The sequence below is a fragment of the Sesamum indicum genome, linkage group LG10 (genome assembly GCF_000512975.1).
Source record: "Sesamum indicum cultivar Zhongzhi No. 13 linkage group LG10, S_indicum_v1.0, whole genome shotgun sequence".
NCBI lineage: Eukaryota > Viridiplantae > Streptophyta > Magnoliopsida > Lamiales > Pedaliaceae > Sesamum > Sesamum indicum.
This window is the reverse complement of record NC_026154.1, coordinates 13,921,963-13,937,954: the sequence shown is the minus strand read 5'-3', so window position 1 is coordinate 13,937,954 and position 15,992 is coordinate 13,921,963. Positions and strand designations below refer to the sequence as shown.

Below are 15,992 nucleotides of genomic sequence, written 5' to 3'. Positions count from 1 at the left end.
TCTATCTTTGCCCTTATAAGGATAGCCTGGTCTATAATAAATTATGAACAAGTCAATTTGAAGTAAATATAGATTTTTTATTTAATTTTTTTAGGGTAATATGCATAAACTCGGAGAATTTGACAAATTGAGGGTTTTGTTTGTTAGAGTTTATAAATGTGAGGAGCATCGACGTAATTTTTTTCAAATAATAGGGAGTCTATATTCAATTATATCAAACTTCTGGGAGTGCAATGTGATTATTCATTTATTAAATTATGTTTAAATCGATGAATTTAAAATTATAAATTTCACATATCTAATAATAATTATAAAAACAAATGATTAAAAACCCTCAAATGTTTAATTTTGAATCATATTTTATTGAGAATTTTACTTTTTTTTATATCAGTCGTTGAAATACTTTATTCAAATTTTTGTTCTATAATATAAATTTATTAATTCAAATATAATTTATATTTTAGGTTACATTTAATAAATACGGCACAAAAAATATATAATATATTTTTTTTAAAAAAATATTTTATACACATAATATATATATAACAGAAGATGCAATATAATTTGAATTTGAGTTGGATATATTCCACCAAATTTCAGTTACAAACACGTAATATTCTTAAAATTTGGACCGAGTGAGATTTTTGTAGTGGTTAATACACTTTACCCCCTCGATTATACCCTAAATTGCATTTCACTCCATTGAATTAGTAAAATTAGACACTTACCCCCTTTAGTTAGTTAGTTGGACAAAATTGCCCTCACGTCATGCATATTTATATTGCTTATGATGTATTTTGCGTATTTTTCAAACTAAATCAATATTAATTTATTTTTTGTTTGGAAGAAAAAAATATTTTAAATTAATATATGAAAAATAATAATTAATAACTAAATAAATTAAAATTAAAATTAAAATAACAAATGAATATGATAAATACACAACAAATATTAGAGATAAAAAAATATTAATTTGACTACTTGATCTTAAAAAAATATTATATATATATTTTTTAAACTAAATTTTGACAAAGATAATTTTAATAAATCATTTTCGGGAAAAATAAATACCCATACTTTTATTTAATTTTTTAGAAATATATATCTAAAAGATAAAGGTGGTTATAATTTTTACCTAAAAAGTTTGCTTAATTAAATTAAAATAAAAAATAAGAACGGCCTATTTGAGTTCGATATTATTAATTTATAATCGTTCGTTTCTCACTTAATAATTAGTCTTTAAAATGTAAATTAAAAAAGGTAATATACTTTAGATATATTTATTTTAATTAAAGAGAATATAAGGCGTAAAATAGTAAATAATATTTGTGTATTCTATATGTATATAGTGTAAGGGCAGTTTTGTAAAAAATTTTAATTTTAAGATGGTAAATGTTATACATATTAAATTAGGGGGTGAATAAGATATTTGATATAATTGAGGGGGGTAAAATGTATTTTATGTATATTTTTATGTACCTACCCCTCTTACCTCTCTGTCTCTCTCTATGTGGTACTATTCAATCATTTCTCTCTCTGGAATCTCTCTCTCTCTCTCTCTCTGGTAAAAGTACTAAGCGCTGAAAACGAAGCAAAACAGGGAAGGGTTTCCTCTTTCCTCGCTGTTATCACAGGTACTTGCATCTTTTTCAAGTATCTCTCTACTCCAATCATGCGTACGGTGTGTTTTCCGGTGTCAATTTTGCGGTCAAGATCGCGTGATCTGGATTTTGAAATTGGGGGATTGTGAAATTGAACACCTCAGATCATGGTCTTTTTTCTTGGCGTTAACTTGTCTGGATTATGGCCCAGTTTCGATGGCACGGATGAGATTTTTGTAATTTTGGCGGATGAGACTTTCGGAGTCTGCCGATTTGAATTCGAACTGTTCAAGATGCGAAAATGATTGTGGGACATGCAATTGACTGAATTTTGGATTTCCAAGATGAGAATGAATCTTTTATAGATTACTTCACACACACACACACACAAACACACACACACATATATATATATTTATCAGGATTGTATTTAACATCGTACCAAGAAAAAAAAAGGATTGTATTTAATAGATTTGGCTTCTAAACCTTATCATTTTTTCTTTTTTTTTTCTTGGTTGGTTTTTTAGTTGATGGTTGCTTGGTTCACCTCTGACTGACTAGCTTTATTCTTGTAGATTTACTTCATTTAAGCAAGTTCTCATTAGCCTTCGTGCTTTCTGATCATTTGGGAAACATGCTATGGTGTAATGTCTTTGTGCATTGCGCTAAACCCAGAGACCCTTTAAATTTTTTAGGTGGAATTTCGGCTACTCACTTCTTCTTTGGACTGTTTCATTAGCCCCCTCCCTCCTCTGCTTAATTGTGCAGCCTATAGGCTGGAAGGTTATAATTTATACTTTATTTTTATTTTTATTTTTATTTTTCTGGTGAATAACGTGTAGTAGGTCTGTCAAGGACAGAAATGAGAACTGAGAAGCTATAAATGAAATCTTTTGTTTGCCATGTCTTTTTTTCTTTGTTCCCCTTTACCTAGTTGTTGGTTGTTGGGGCGATCTAGGAGCATCTGAATCCACTCAGGCATAGAGGGGCCATCTTTTCCGTAGTAGGTTAAAAATGTTTTTGTTTGTGCTCTTGTTGGATCAAATTCGAGGTCTATTCATAAAGTTTAATACGCAAGTAGCATGATTACATTACATATCAGCATTTCAAAATTTTGTTATGGTCCTGCATGTGGTTCTTTCCTTCCTATATAGTTAAAAATTTGCTATAATTAAGTGGTTCATGAGCTATAATTATTTTGATCTAATCATTCATGCACTATTTGACATAATCAAAGTTCTAATGGATATTGAGCTACTTCGGGTTCTAATTTCATGCTGGAATTTCTGCGAGGTTTATTTCTTAATTTCAATGATTTTGATTTCTTTGCTCTCTTTTTGATGCAGACTTCTTCATCGGTCTGTAGAATGGTGTTGCAGGGATGCAAAAGACGGTTTGAAACCGTTATGGTTAGTGAAGAGAGAGGGGGCAACTTGATAGGTGATAAGCAGTTCATTAATACTGAAGAATCAACCAGTACACTGTTTTCCCCTCTACTTGAGCTGCCTGTCCACATAATATGTGATATTCTTTCAAGGCTTCCTCTGATGAACATACTTCGCTGTAAATGTGTTTGCAAGATGTTTCTCAAACTAGTCAAGGATCCGTATTTCTCTAAAGTACATCTTGCCAGAGCACCTACCTTAACAACTAACCTGGTTCTTCAAGAGAACATTGGGAAATGGGGAGCTCTTCACTTCTTTACATTTGATCTTAGTGAATCGACTTTGTCTTCATGCAGCAGTGCTGACCAAGATACTCCTTCGTATTTAAATCGTGGGCTTCCTATGTTAAGTAAGCTGAATGCAGATTTCAGTTTTCGTACACAACGACTTACTCTTGTTGGTTCATGTAACGGACTACTATGTTTATATTTTGATTCGTCACCAAGGCCTTTCTATGGTATTACCAACCCTATACTTGGCGAATGTATAAAGCTTCCTCAACTAACTTTATCAGCTCCACATTGTACTTATGCCAACCATTCTGGATTTGGTTATAGTCCAAGGACGAAGCAGTACAAGATTATCAGTTTCATGCATCTGACATCTGTTGATCCTCTGAACTCCATAGACTCAAAAAGAATGGTGGCCGATGTACACACACTTGGTTCAGATTCATGGAGAAGGATCGAGAATCCCCCCTGTCCGAACCGAACTTCGTTTGATCCGTTCCTCAATGGCTGTCTTCATTGGATAACCAATAGCAATAGACCTTCTGAGCTTATAACTTCATTTGACCTGGAGAAGGAAAAGTTCAAGGTAGTCCCACCACCAGCGCACTTCAGTGTACAGTATATGAATAAGGTTTCTTGGATCAACATCGGGGTCCTAAGAGACTGTCTCTGCATCTGCTACATTTGCGAGGATGTCGAGTTTGAGGTTTGGGTAATGAGAGAATATGGAGTTAAGGAATCATGGTCAAAAGAATTCAGCATCGACATGAAATTCTACTGTAAGTTGCGAGTCGAGGATTTGCATCGGCCCATTAAGTTGTTTAGCAATGGGGATCTGTGGTTTATATCCAGTTCTGAGTCGCTTGTTTCTTTTAGTCCTCGGAAAAGAACTTTCAGGGAATTGAGGTCAATGGGACCTTGGAAAACTGAGGTTACTGCACATGCGTTGAGCTTCATATCCCTCAAGGATGTAGTGGGAGCGGAAAGCCTGCAAGTGAAGAAGTTACTGATTGGAGGAAGAAGGTTCATACTTGGGATATAGCCTTCGTATCCCTCAAGGATGTGGAGGGAGGGAGGAGAGAAAAGCCTGCATGTGAAGAATTTTTTGGCTTAGAGGAAGAAGGTTCATACTTGTGGTATAGCAATTTCCCTCAAGGATGTGGCGGGAGCGAAAAGCCTGCATGTGAAGAACTTACCGCCTGGAGGGAGAAGGTTCATACTTGGGATATAGCAATTTCTGCGATGTTACGCTGTCATTAGTTTTTTATCTGCTGCTTAAAACCACAATATGTTTGATATAAGCATGAATGATTAAGAAATACTAGCCCAGAATTCTGTGTGTGATTATTGTGGTTCCATTCTTTTGGTGGTCTCATCCTTTTTTGCGCTTTTATTGTCGTTATGCATATTAGATGCCTTTTCTAGTACAAGAAATGCAGTGTTTATGTTGTCCTTAATTGAAGTTTGAATGCATGTAGTAGGTCTGTCTGGGATTGATGTGCTCTTTGCTCTCCTTGAGCCCATATGTGTCGTGGGATCAGAGTGCCATATTTGTAAGGAAAAATATGCACATTAAGACAGCATTTTTTCACTGCGGAGAGCTACCCAATTTTAGAGAGAGAGAGAGAAGGCAGTGGTGGTGTTCATTGGGGTGCGGGGGTTGACAGACAGTTAGGATTGTTGGGACAAATAAGTCCAAATTGGGACACGTTTGTTGATAGGAGGGATTAGGATGGCACCAGCTTTTCTAAATATACGCACATGTCCTGAACAGGACGGAAGTTTGTCTTCTAAATTTATATTTAATTTTGGAAGAACCATAAAAAATTTTATAATCACTGACGTGTTGTTTGGGTAGCATATAAACTCTTAAAAATATATTTCCAGCAACAAAAAACCTTTCATTGAAAAGTGTAAATAACTTATAAAATCTAAACATAAAGCTACTTAGAAGACTCTAAGAAATCCCATCTTATCTTTAAAGTTTCAACAAACTCCTTAATTTCTTTTATTATATTAAATGATCGTTATTGGCACATTATAAATTCTGTCATCTTATTTTATTAAAATATTTCAAGAGTTTATTTTAAAATAAATATAAAATATTATAAGATCTTTTTAGGCATGTTCTTATTCACGCTTATATAAATTTAAACATTTTAGAAGCTCATATCTAAAAATATGTTACAAGATGTATGGACTTATAACATGTTCTTAATAAGCCAAGCCAAACACCCTCTAGTCACGCAGTTCCTCTTTTTTCTGGGTGGGGGTGCGGAGGGTTCCCCCTCTGTGATTGAGTTTATCTGCTACATCGTCTGCTGAAAATCCAACCATGATCTGCTCTTGTTACACAGTCGTGCCTACTCTTTACATAAGATCTCACAAGAGTTTAATTCTCGAGTTATATATATAGAAAGAGAGAGAGAGAGAAAGAGAGAGATGATCCACAGGAAAAAACACTACTCTTAAATTCTTTTACAAATTTCAGCAGACTGAAGGCAACAAACATGTCTGGGTACATCGTTGACACAGACATGAAATTGGAGAAGACAGAAACATAACCACACTCCATTATTTGGCACCAAGGCGAAGCTCATCTGCACGGTCAACAATAGCATGTAAAAAACATTGGGAGTTAACGGGTTCCTGCAAACAAGACAGCAGAGCTGCATCCAGCCAAATATTTAGAAGAGGAGGAACAAGAGGTCGCACACATTTTATCAACTACTGTATTCCTGCATGGATTTTTATTTTCATCTCAACCGTAAGACAATTGGTTCACCCCTATCATTATTTTATTCAAAACATATGTAAATGACTTTCCAGCGGTCATAAACGGATTAATATGAGTGCTAAGATATAACTAGAGAAGATAAATACACTCATCTCCTGTGTAGAAGAAAAAGCAAGAGCTTTCTCACTGACCCAATATCTAATGAAATAACTGCGTTAAGGTTATATTTATCCCTTGATCTCCCTAGCTGGTCCTTCTAGGGTATATACACCTTAGGATTATTACGTGCCACAACCGCTTCAAGATTACTACATGTCTCAACTGCCTTAAGATGATTGATTTCAATTGACTCCATATTTGCCAACTCAAACACAAGATTATTCTTCACAAGTATATCTTGAGCTTGATCTTGGTATTAATTAGCCATATGCAACAGGATACAATATTTTACCAATTCCATTTCAGTCGTTTAGTGCATATCGTGATAATTGAAATCTAATTCTGCAACAACATTAAGTCGGTTGGACATTAATCCCGATGATGATGATAATGAAGCGCAAAATGAGCCAATGCAAAATGTGGATGAGGAAATAAGAAGACCTCGACGTGGACGCCAAAGACACAATTGTGGAACGGGTGGACATTTTTTACATTTGCAATTGTATAGTTCACAGTATTTTTTACAATTGTATAAAAAAATATACACTATTACATTTATATACTTAATTGTATTTTTTTAAAAAATTAATATTATGATTTTCTGAACTTTAATATGTTGTTAAAAATTGATTTATATAAAATCTAATTAAACAAAAATTGAAAAAAATAAAATTGGAACCACGGCTTGAGCATTTTTTTTGGAAATTCTTTTTTTTTTTATTCGAGTCACGGGTTGTATCCGCGACTCGTTATATTTATATTATATAATTTAGGATTAAATACAATTTTAGTCCCCTAACTTCAGGCAATTATTGTTTAAGTCCCGTAACTTACTAGGGTTCCATTTGCGTCCTCTATAACTTAAAAAAGCTTAAAACTGAGCTTTTTTAAGTTATAGAAGACTAAAATGGAACCTTAGTAAGTTACGGGACTAAAACGAAAATTACCTGAAGTTAGGGGACTAAAATTACCTTAATCCTATAATTTATTTATTTTTTAATAATAAAAAAATAATTAACCACCCTATTTCTCCTTACTCACAGAGGGGACTGCATTCAAGCTATCCAAGGCCCTAAGACCTCTACCCGTCCCTCGCCATGTTTGCTTTGATCATGTGTAGTGGAAGCTATAGTTATATCCCATATATCCATGCTAAAGTTTACTCACAAACTTACAGGCTAGGAGTGGTTTTTGTGGAAATAACTAGAATAAATATTTATTTCTCAACCAATCTCATATGAAGTGAAATTTGAAATCTCTTCCCATTTAAAGCCCAGAGGTACTATCTAACTGGGTCTTGACAACAACTATCCAGCCAACTTTCAGGTGGATATCTGTACAAAACATATCAGCCAAGAACCCAGAAAGAGATAACTGATATCTATGTGCAAGGGCGTCTTTCCCACATTCATCTCACTTCGCACAAAGTTATTCAAACCTCATTGGCGGGCTATTATGCTCTTTTTTTACCACCATGGAAACTCAAATTAGGGCCTGAACATTGTCAGTGGAATTTATCTGCTAACAGTGTTAATAGATGCTTCAAAGATTTCAACCTGGTCTCTCATTTCACTGCCATCAAGCAACATCAACCGTCTGTTTATGATTAGCTGAATTTCTCTTTTATCTTTGCCACATTATACAATCAATTTGCATTCTACGCTCAACCATCCCACTCACAGGGAAAAAAAAAAAAAAAAAAAAAAAAAATGCAATTAAATGGAAAACGCACCTAAATGGGCGTCATCAAGGCACCCATTTGCCGTATAATAAACCACCCGCACTTCAAGACAACAAAAACCCTAATTCAGAAAAACGGCAGAAAAAGATAATGCATGACGAATCAAAACACCACATCAGGTAAAACCAAAACAAACACACATTCAAATGCTCACTTTTTTTTTTTTTCCATCTAAAAGAACCACCGAAAAACCCCGAAAAAACCCAAAAGGCTACACATTCAAGGGCATGTTGAAATAAGAACCTGACCTTACACAATTAGGGGAAGTCGCCATTGAAAAAAAAAAAAAAAAAAAAAAAACAGAATGCAATTAAATGGAAAACGCACCTAAATGGGCGTCATCAAGGCACCCATTTGCCGTATAATAAACCACCCGCACTTCAAGACAACAAAAACCCTAATTCAGAAAAACGGCAGAAAAAGATAATGCATGACGAATCAAAACACCACATCAGGTAAAACCAAAACAAACACACATTCAAATGCTCACTTTTTTTTTTTTTTCCATCTAAAAGAACCACCGAAAAACCCCGAAAAATACCGAAATGCTACACATTCAAGGGCATGTTGAAATAAGAACCTGACCTTACACAATTAGGGGAAGTCGCCATTGGATCAATGAGAAGCAGAAGATGTGGAGTGAGCATGAGATTTGGGGGCGGCATAAATCTTATTGTAGGCGGTTTCGCCGACGAGGTAGATGCCGAAAGCGACGAGAGCGATGCCGAGGCCGGGAGTGGCGTGGCGCCACTGGTTGGTGAGCATGGGGTGCTTCCGCCACTCATCCCGCCGCCGAAAGAACTCTCCTGTTGGTCCCAGTGGTTTCGCCATTAACGCAGCTTCTCCTTCTTCAGATCTCTCTCTCTCTCTCTCCGTCTCTCTTGTTTGAGATGAGAATGAAATGGAGCTGTTATTGACAACGGCATGTTCATTGTTGGAATTTGTATATGGGCCAGACTGTTTGTAAGAGAATTTGGGCTTTGGTTTAATGGGCTGGGCCTAGAAAAGGCCTCAAGAATAAAAACCTTCTTTTGGGCCCCAACTCTTTTACATCATTCTTTTTTTTAAAAAAATAATAATAAAATAGTTAGGTGCAATTAAACTAAAAAAAAAATAAATAAATAAATAAATACTAAAAAATATTCATTCTCATTAAAGTTCATTAAGACATTATTGAACTTGGTCGATATAGATCCGCAACATAGTAAAAAGCAAAGAATACTGTCCACTGAATTCAGCATCATACTCTTATGAATTCTACAATTTCAGTGAAACTCGAACTCGTGATATTTAAATAAAAAATATTCAGATCAGTCAGTATTATTCACTATAACTATATATTTATGAAAATAATTTAGTAAATTGTTTCGTTCTTGACGGGCAAAAGACTTCCCCACTCTCCACCTTCTAAAAAAAATTAATGCAAATCGTAGCAAGGTTTTATATATTTATATATATGGTAGAATTTCATGTGAAAAATAAATAAACTTAATTAAATTTCAAAATTTGCTAATGCTACTTGTAAAAGTAATATTGACTCATCCAACAAGTCAAAATGCTTCCTTTGCAATTTGATGATTTGCATTCTTCTCTTTACAATTTTCAATTGAAAAGCTCTCCATCACAGCATCAAGGGAAAAGGGCAAGACCCTCCCAATCTTTAGGTTTTCCTGGTGAATGTTTCCTCTATCAACCCTAATTTCAAGATTCAACAATTTCAAACAAACACTGTTTAATACAGTATAATTCTTAGCAAGTCCCAAGATTTCCATCGCATAAATACATACCCCACATAATTAATAATTATGATATTTCAGAACGCAAAAAGAAAGTAAATAAATAAAAAAATAAAATTGCCCCCAATTTACTTTTTATTGGATGGACCTACAAAAATGCAGAGGTCCAAGTGTAATAACTTTACATCATTATATTTATATCCTTCAATGAGTCCTATCATATTTATAGGACAAACAAATGACTTTGCTCAAGCCCACAAGTGCATGAAGTATTTCCTAGTAAGAGTAAGATCAAGAACTGTCTGAAACTCAAGAACCTGAATGTCCTTTTCTATCATCTGTTGTATCTGCTGTCTGTCCTCCTTGATTTTGCGCACTCTCCGAACCACGAGAACCGACCGCTTCTGCGCGAACGCAGAGGAGTGCCTTGTTTAGCCTGGTTTTGTAGCACGAATGTTTAAGGATTTGTCTTATAGAAACTGATTTATTGCATGCAGACATTATAAGGAATGAAAGAGGTTATTACCTTTCCCCGTCTTTGAGGTCTGGTGTTGTTCCAACAGAACATCCCGCTGCAACCTCCGGCCCCCGATCCAGACTCATATCCCCTGTAAGAAAGTGAAGACAAGGATGTTAATGTTTTTGATAGAGCAAGAGTTGTTGCTAAAGTGACATCGTCTTCCCGTTCTGACAAACATGCATTACTGTTGAAATGTTTGATGTCGTTATGTAGTAATGTTCTTAAGCGACACCGTTAGAGAATAAGGTAAACAAGCAATTGTTCAAAGAATACAAGCAAAATTAGCGATAATAAATAAGAGTAACTACAACTAGACAATAATGGGACCCACACAAATTTTCATTTTCTGATATTTGGAGGAATATCATGATTGTCGTCATACGCCCCTACCAAAACTATTGTGCACTTTCTAGTGATTCAGTATTGTAAAGATGATCAATCAACCATATCATGATATCTACAGTTTCGATAGTGTAAGTATAAGACACTGTAGCAATCCACACAGACTTGTTAACTTGCACATAGTGGACATGTTGCATGTTGTCTTGAAATAATTAGGTTGGGACTTACATGTTTTCTTTGCTGAAATTGCTCGCGAAGCTGCTGTTATGCAACAAGCTTGGGGAGATGGGGTAATGATCAATCCTCCTGCCAATTTGGTCCTTCTGAGGCACCGCTCCATCGCTAATTTTCAGTGCTTTGATTTCATGATTTAACTCATCCTCCCAGTGTTGCACCGAGACATCAGTAGAATTCATTGCCTCCAATTGATTTGGAGGGTACGTGCTGTCCTGTGGCAGGACTTGATTCCGTTCAGGTTTCAGATGGCTCATCGATCCAGGAGTGCCCTTTTCCATTGCCTGCAACCACGCAGTTTCTAGTCTCTGCTCGTGGATGATGGACTCAATTCTCTTCACGGGAATTCCCGACTTGTTCTCCTTTGAAGCGCTCATGGTTGGATTTCCAGCTATGGAATCGAAAGGTTTCATTTGATGACTCCCATATATGTTGAAGCTTCCTGTTGACAACTTCGACGGCTCCTGATGGAAGTTGAGATCACAATTACTCACAGCTACGTTCAAGCGTGTTGATTTGTTTTCCAGGTTCGTTGCAGTGCTTTTGTCTGTCTGCTTCTGAAGCAAGGTGTCAGGTAGAATGATTATCTTAACATCCACATTCCGTTGTAAAACCATTTCGAATGAGTTAGTGATGCTGCTGAGAAAACCCTCTGCGCGAGTTTTAATATTTCTATCCCCAAATGCAACATGAGCTACAAAACCTCCTGCAAATGGAAGTTGCAAATTCAGGACTAAAAAGAGCTTGATTGAACATGTTTTGAGAAAGACAACACCTCATTATCATGCCGTTTAAGATTGTTCTCATCAGACCATACTATCCAAGATTCATTCTACATATTAACCTAGAAATGTCAGTCGAGCCGCAGTTACTTGTAAGAATGATGCATGATCCCATTCAAGTCTGAAAATTATCTTTCTTGTACAAATCTTAACTGATATTGCAAGGGTAAGAGGGTTCTGAAAATTCAACATACGTGAAAAGGCACATGCAGAGATTATAATATTGCTTACTGTTAAACTCGAATGAAAAAGAAACAGGAGTAGCACAGTTCTGAATGTATCTCGGTTTTCTTTGTTGATAATGTTTTTACCTTTAGCTTCACATATTGACACAAGCCTTCCATGAGCATGAAGAAGTTGCCTCAGTGTCTTGGAATGGCACTTTTCAATGCACTGAAGCCAGATGTTAGTCAACATCTTTGAGTTCACGCATCTTGAAGCAATTCTCCCCCCGTTTCCATCACCTTGTGAGGCTGTCAGTGCTTCGCTATTGATAAATTGGCTTTGATTGGGATTGGGATTGAAACTGGAGGCTTCAGTCTGTTGGACGGGATTATCTTTGCTCGTCGAGTTCCGGTGAGCCACTCTTGGAAAGGATTTGGAGGGTGAAGCTGATTTTTCAGGTTCCAACTGAGAATCAGTTCTTTGCTTCTGGGCAGTAGATTCTCTAAGCCTAATTACATGGTCCTCGTCGGTTGCCTTGGAGCTCTGTCGCCGACTACTGCCAGAGTGGGTTCGATCCAGTGAAGCCACAGAACCTAACTGTAAAAGGGTTGCTGTAAACCATGTTGAACGTTCACTCGCAACTCTCAGGTGCTTCTCTGCCTCAGAGAGAAGGGTCAATGCATGCTTCAGTCTGTCTAATTCTCTTTCGGACACTGAAAAAAAAAATCATTCAGTTACTTAGAAGAATTACCTCAACGTGTTACCCAATGAGACTGGAACTTCACATACCAATGATATGTTTATAGGATAGAACACATGGTGTACCATAAATCAAAACATAACATAGTGACACTTACAGTTTCTTCCCCCGAAGAAAGAATCAGGCTTGCCGTCAACATTTGGGTAAGTTCCAGCAATAATATCTACGATGAGGGTCGCCATCTGAGACATTAGAACTATTGGATCCACTCCTGAATCCATCAATTCTCTAGCTCTTATTACTGTTTCCGTCGCATTTGAAGACATGGCTAACTCCAGCAGGTCGAGTAATTTCTCGTCTGAAACAACCCCTATCTACAGAAAGAAAGTATCATAATTTGGTAGGTTCAACCAACACTATTAAAAATGACACGAATCAACAACAATGAGCTGCCATGTCATTTTTTCACTGTCATCTGAGAATGATTTACTTCATTTTGAAAATTCGAGTGCAGGGGTAATTAAAGGGTTAAGAACATGAGTGAAAAATGTTTCAAATAGAAGAATATAAAGAAGAAAGGTTTGCTTAAACTCACAAGCTCATTCACCAAGGAGATGGTGATTCTTTTTCCAAACAGACTCAGCTGGTCTAACATGGTTTCTGCATCTCGTAGAGAACCATCTGCATTCGAAGCAATCAGCTCTAATGCATCTGACTCAACATCCATGTTCTCATCATCGGCAATCTTACTTAACCGTGCAACAATGTCGCCATTGCTGATTTTGTTGAAAAGTTGCTTCTGACATCGCGACAATATAGTCCGTGGCACATTGTCAATGTCGGTGGTTATAAGTATGAAAACGACATGCGGCAACGGCTTCTCAAGAAGTTGAAGAAATGTCAGCCACGTCTTCGAGGGCAATAAATGGCATTCGTTAACAACAAAAACCCTGAACAACGAAGGGGCCGATGGATGAACCACTGATAGGCTTTTCAAGAGAATTTTGATTTTGCCAACTCCCTTTTTATTGGAACCATCTACTTCTCTAAGACACGTGCTCTTGCCAGAGATGAAATCAGCACATTCCCTGCAGACCCCACAGGGTTTTGTGTCTTCAGTGGCAAGGCAATTCAAAGCAGCAGCAAAAATTCTTGCTGAAGAAGTCTTTCCTGTTCCACGCGGACCTTGGAAAAGATAAACAGGGGCAATTCTTCCTCTTGAGACTGCAGTCATAAGAGATTGAACAACTATATTCTGCCCAACAAGCTCATCGAAGAACATTGGCCTATATTTGTGGCTTAGGCTCCTGGCATTTTCAGGAGAACTTTCGTCATGTACTTCCCCATTAAGAGCTACTAGCTCTAGACCTTCTTGGCTCCGACAACTTGACCACCTCCTTCCATCCAACCGACTCAAAGCCTCCAAATCAAGCTCTTCAAAATTTGTGGAGAGCTCGTCGTCGCTGTTGCCACTGCCCATGGATGATCCTCCTTGGCCATTAGCACTGTTGGTAAGAAGAGGCACGAGACTTTGACCCCCTGTCCTAGAACCCAATCTCCTTTTGTTGGATACCAAAGATGAGCGATGATGTCTTCTTTGATGCACAGACTGGCTTCCACAAAAAATGCTGCTTCCTCTCCTTCTCAAAGTATCAGAAAGAGACGGGGAACAACAACTCCGATATCCTACCCTGGACTTTGGTGTCGACCTTCTTGACCAATAACAAGGAATTCCACATCCATGTCGCCCAGGCAAATCCAACTGGTCTTCCACCTCATCATCTGCGTCGTTAAATGATCCTGTGGCCGCATCCCAAGATTCAACCATACTCGGTTTCCTAGCACCATACTTATTGTAAGAGCTCGTCGACAATGCTGGTGTGCTATATGATATAGAGTCATCCTCTTTCTGTTCACTCCTCAACAACTTTGTTGATGAATTAGGCCAACCCTTATTTTTTAGCCTTGCAAGCAACGGCGAAAGTGCAGAGGCCCTCCTCAAATCCTCAGAATTACAGTAATCTTCAGTATCATCAGATTGATCAACCAAATCTTCCCTTCCTAAAACTAAACCGGGCAAACCCTCAACGACATCTTTCGCGCATCTACTCAGTATGATGTGCTTTTGCAACTTTTCTTTGTGATGCCTCAGACTAGCATTAGAACAATTACTCCTCCTCGACTTTTTCTTAATCGTGCGCCGAATGGATGGAGTAAAATCTGTGTTTCTACACTTAAAGATGGCTGAAGAATACTTCTCACTCAAATAAGTATCACTCTTTGAATCATTTTCACCACCATTCCTTGCATCACTCAAGCTATCCACATCCACACTCTCATCGTGAGACGAATACGACCCGTCATCCTTAATATTCTCAACATCATCCTCACCAATCTGCTTACTTCTTTCACTCTCGGATTTCTGACTCCTCCAATTATACAAAAACACCCTCCTCTCTTTCTCTTTCGCAATCAAATTGCCCTTCTCAGTACCTACATTACCACTACCATAATTTTTACTATTACTTGGGACTTGCAAAAACTGTTCAGATGAAGAAACAACAGAATTACCATCAACCTGGCCATTCTTGTGGTGATGCACATAATGATGCTTGCTGAGGGATCTCGCCGAATTCAGCGGTGACCGCCACGTCGAGGAGGTGCCGGGGTCCCTCAACACTCTAGCCGCCTTCCGTATTTGTGTCAATTCTTTCTTCAAATGTAGGTTGCTTGGATCAATATTCCCACCGCCGCCAGCCACCATTCCTCCTCCTCCTCGACCACCGCCACCCCCCATTTCTGTTGACATCATTTAACTATCGCCCGCCACTCTAAACCAAAAACCACCACCACCACCACAAACAAAACAGTATAATCACATACAATAACTCACCACCCACATTTCTCTCTCTCCCCCCTCTCTCTCTTCAAAACAATGAAAAATCAGACAATGTGTTCAAGAAAAACAAATGGGCTGTCTAAAATGGAATTAAACCACAGATCTGACAAACTTTACTACACTTTTCTTGCATACAACTTATTTCCTCAACCGCCATTAATAAGGGGTGGGCTGAAATTAAGAATGTACAGCTGGGAGCTTAAAACTAGCCAGTAGCATGGTCAGATGAGGGGGGAGAAAGAGGGTGGGGGGAGGGGGGTAGTAGGTAATGGTTCAAAGCAATGAATGAGGAAAGGAAAGATTTACTGCTACAACAACTGCAAGAATTGAGGGTTTTAATGTAGAAAGAGAGATTAAAGGCTTTTCTTGATCGTTGAAATCGAAGAAAATTAGTAGAAAAAAGTGGTTTTTTTTCCCTCCTTGGAAGAGTGAAGTGAAGGGAAGGCCCCGCCCGGGACACACGATTTTGAGGCTCCAGAGATTCTCTTGTAATGAGTGTGGATTTTCTTTCTTTCTTTGTCTGAGATTTTCTTCTCCATTTGTTGTCTTTCTTTCCAATTCTTGAAAAAATTCTTAGTCCAATCAAAAACTGTAATATAATATGATTCGATATTTTTTTAAATTATATATCAATCACATTATAAATATATTATATTTATTACATAATTAATTTAAATTCGACTAAACTCGATCTTACTTAA

General features: G+C 37.2%; 2 protein-coding genes and 1 long non-coding RNA gene across 4 annotated transcripts; 1 reads left to right on the top strand and 2 right to left on the bottom strand.

The window, feature by feature from the left end:
- LOC105172496 (F-box protein At3g07870-like) lies at positions 1,501-4,733 on the top strand. Its single transcript, XM_011093946.2, has 2 exons — positions 1,501-1,634; positions 2,948-4,733. Exon 2 carries the CDS (start codon positions 2,969-2,971, stop codon positions 4,316-4,318), a length of 1,350 nt encoding a protein of 449 aa, XP_011092248.1. The 5' UTR covers positions 1,501-1,634; positions 2,948-2,968; the 3' UTR covers positions 4,319-4,733.
- LOC110012671 lies at positions 5,548-8,826 on the bottom strand. The gene is made up of 2 exons (XR_002287858.1): positions 8,499-8,826; positions 5,548-5,876 (listed from the first exon to the last, which is right to left on the bottom strand). It is a non-coding gene; the product is annotated as an uncharacterized LOC110012671 (long non-coding RNA).
- Positions 9,812-15,766, bottom strand: LOC105172495 (protein STICHEL). 2 transcript variants are annotated; one of them, XM_011093944.2, is made up of 7 exons: positions 14,964-15,766; positions 12,988-14,885; positions 12,550-12,766; positions 11,839-12,405; positions 10,740-11,451; positions 10,176-10,257; positions 9,812-10,085 (listed from the first exon to the last, which is right to left on the bottom strand). In XM_011093944.2, the coding sequence occupies exons 1-7, from the start codon at positions 15,202-15,204 to the stop codon at positions 9,984-9,986; spliced, it is 3,819 nt and encodes a 1,272-aa protein (XP_011092246.1). In that variant the 5' UTR covers positions 15,205-15,766; the 3' UTR covers positions 9,812-9,983. The 2 variants fall into 2 exon arrangements, with proteins under 2 accessions (XP_011092246.1, XP_011092245.1); XM_011093943.2 differs by having other exon boundaries at positions 12,988-15,766.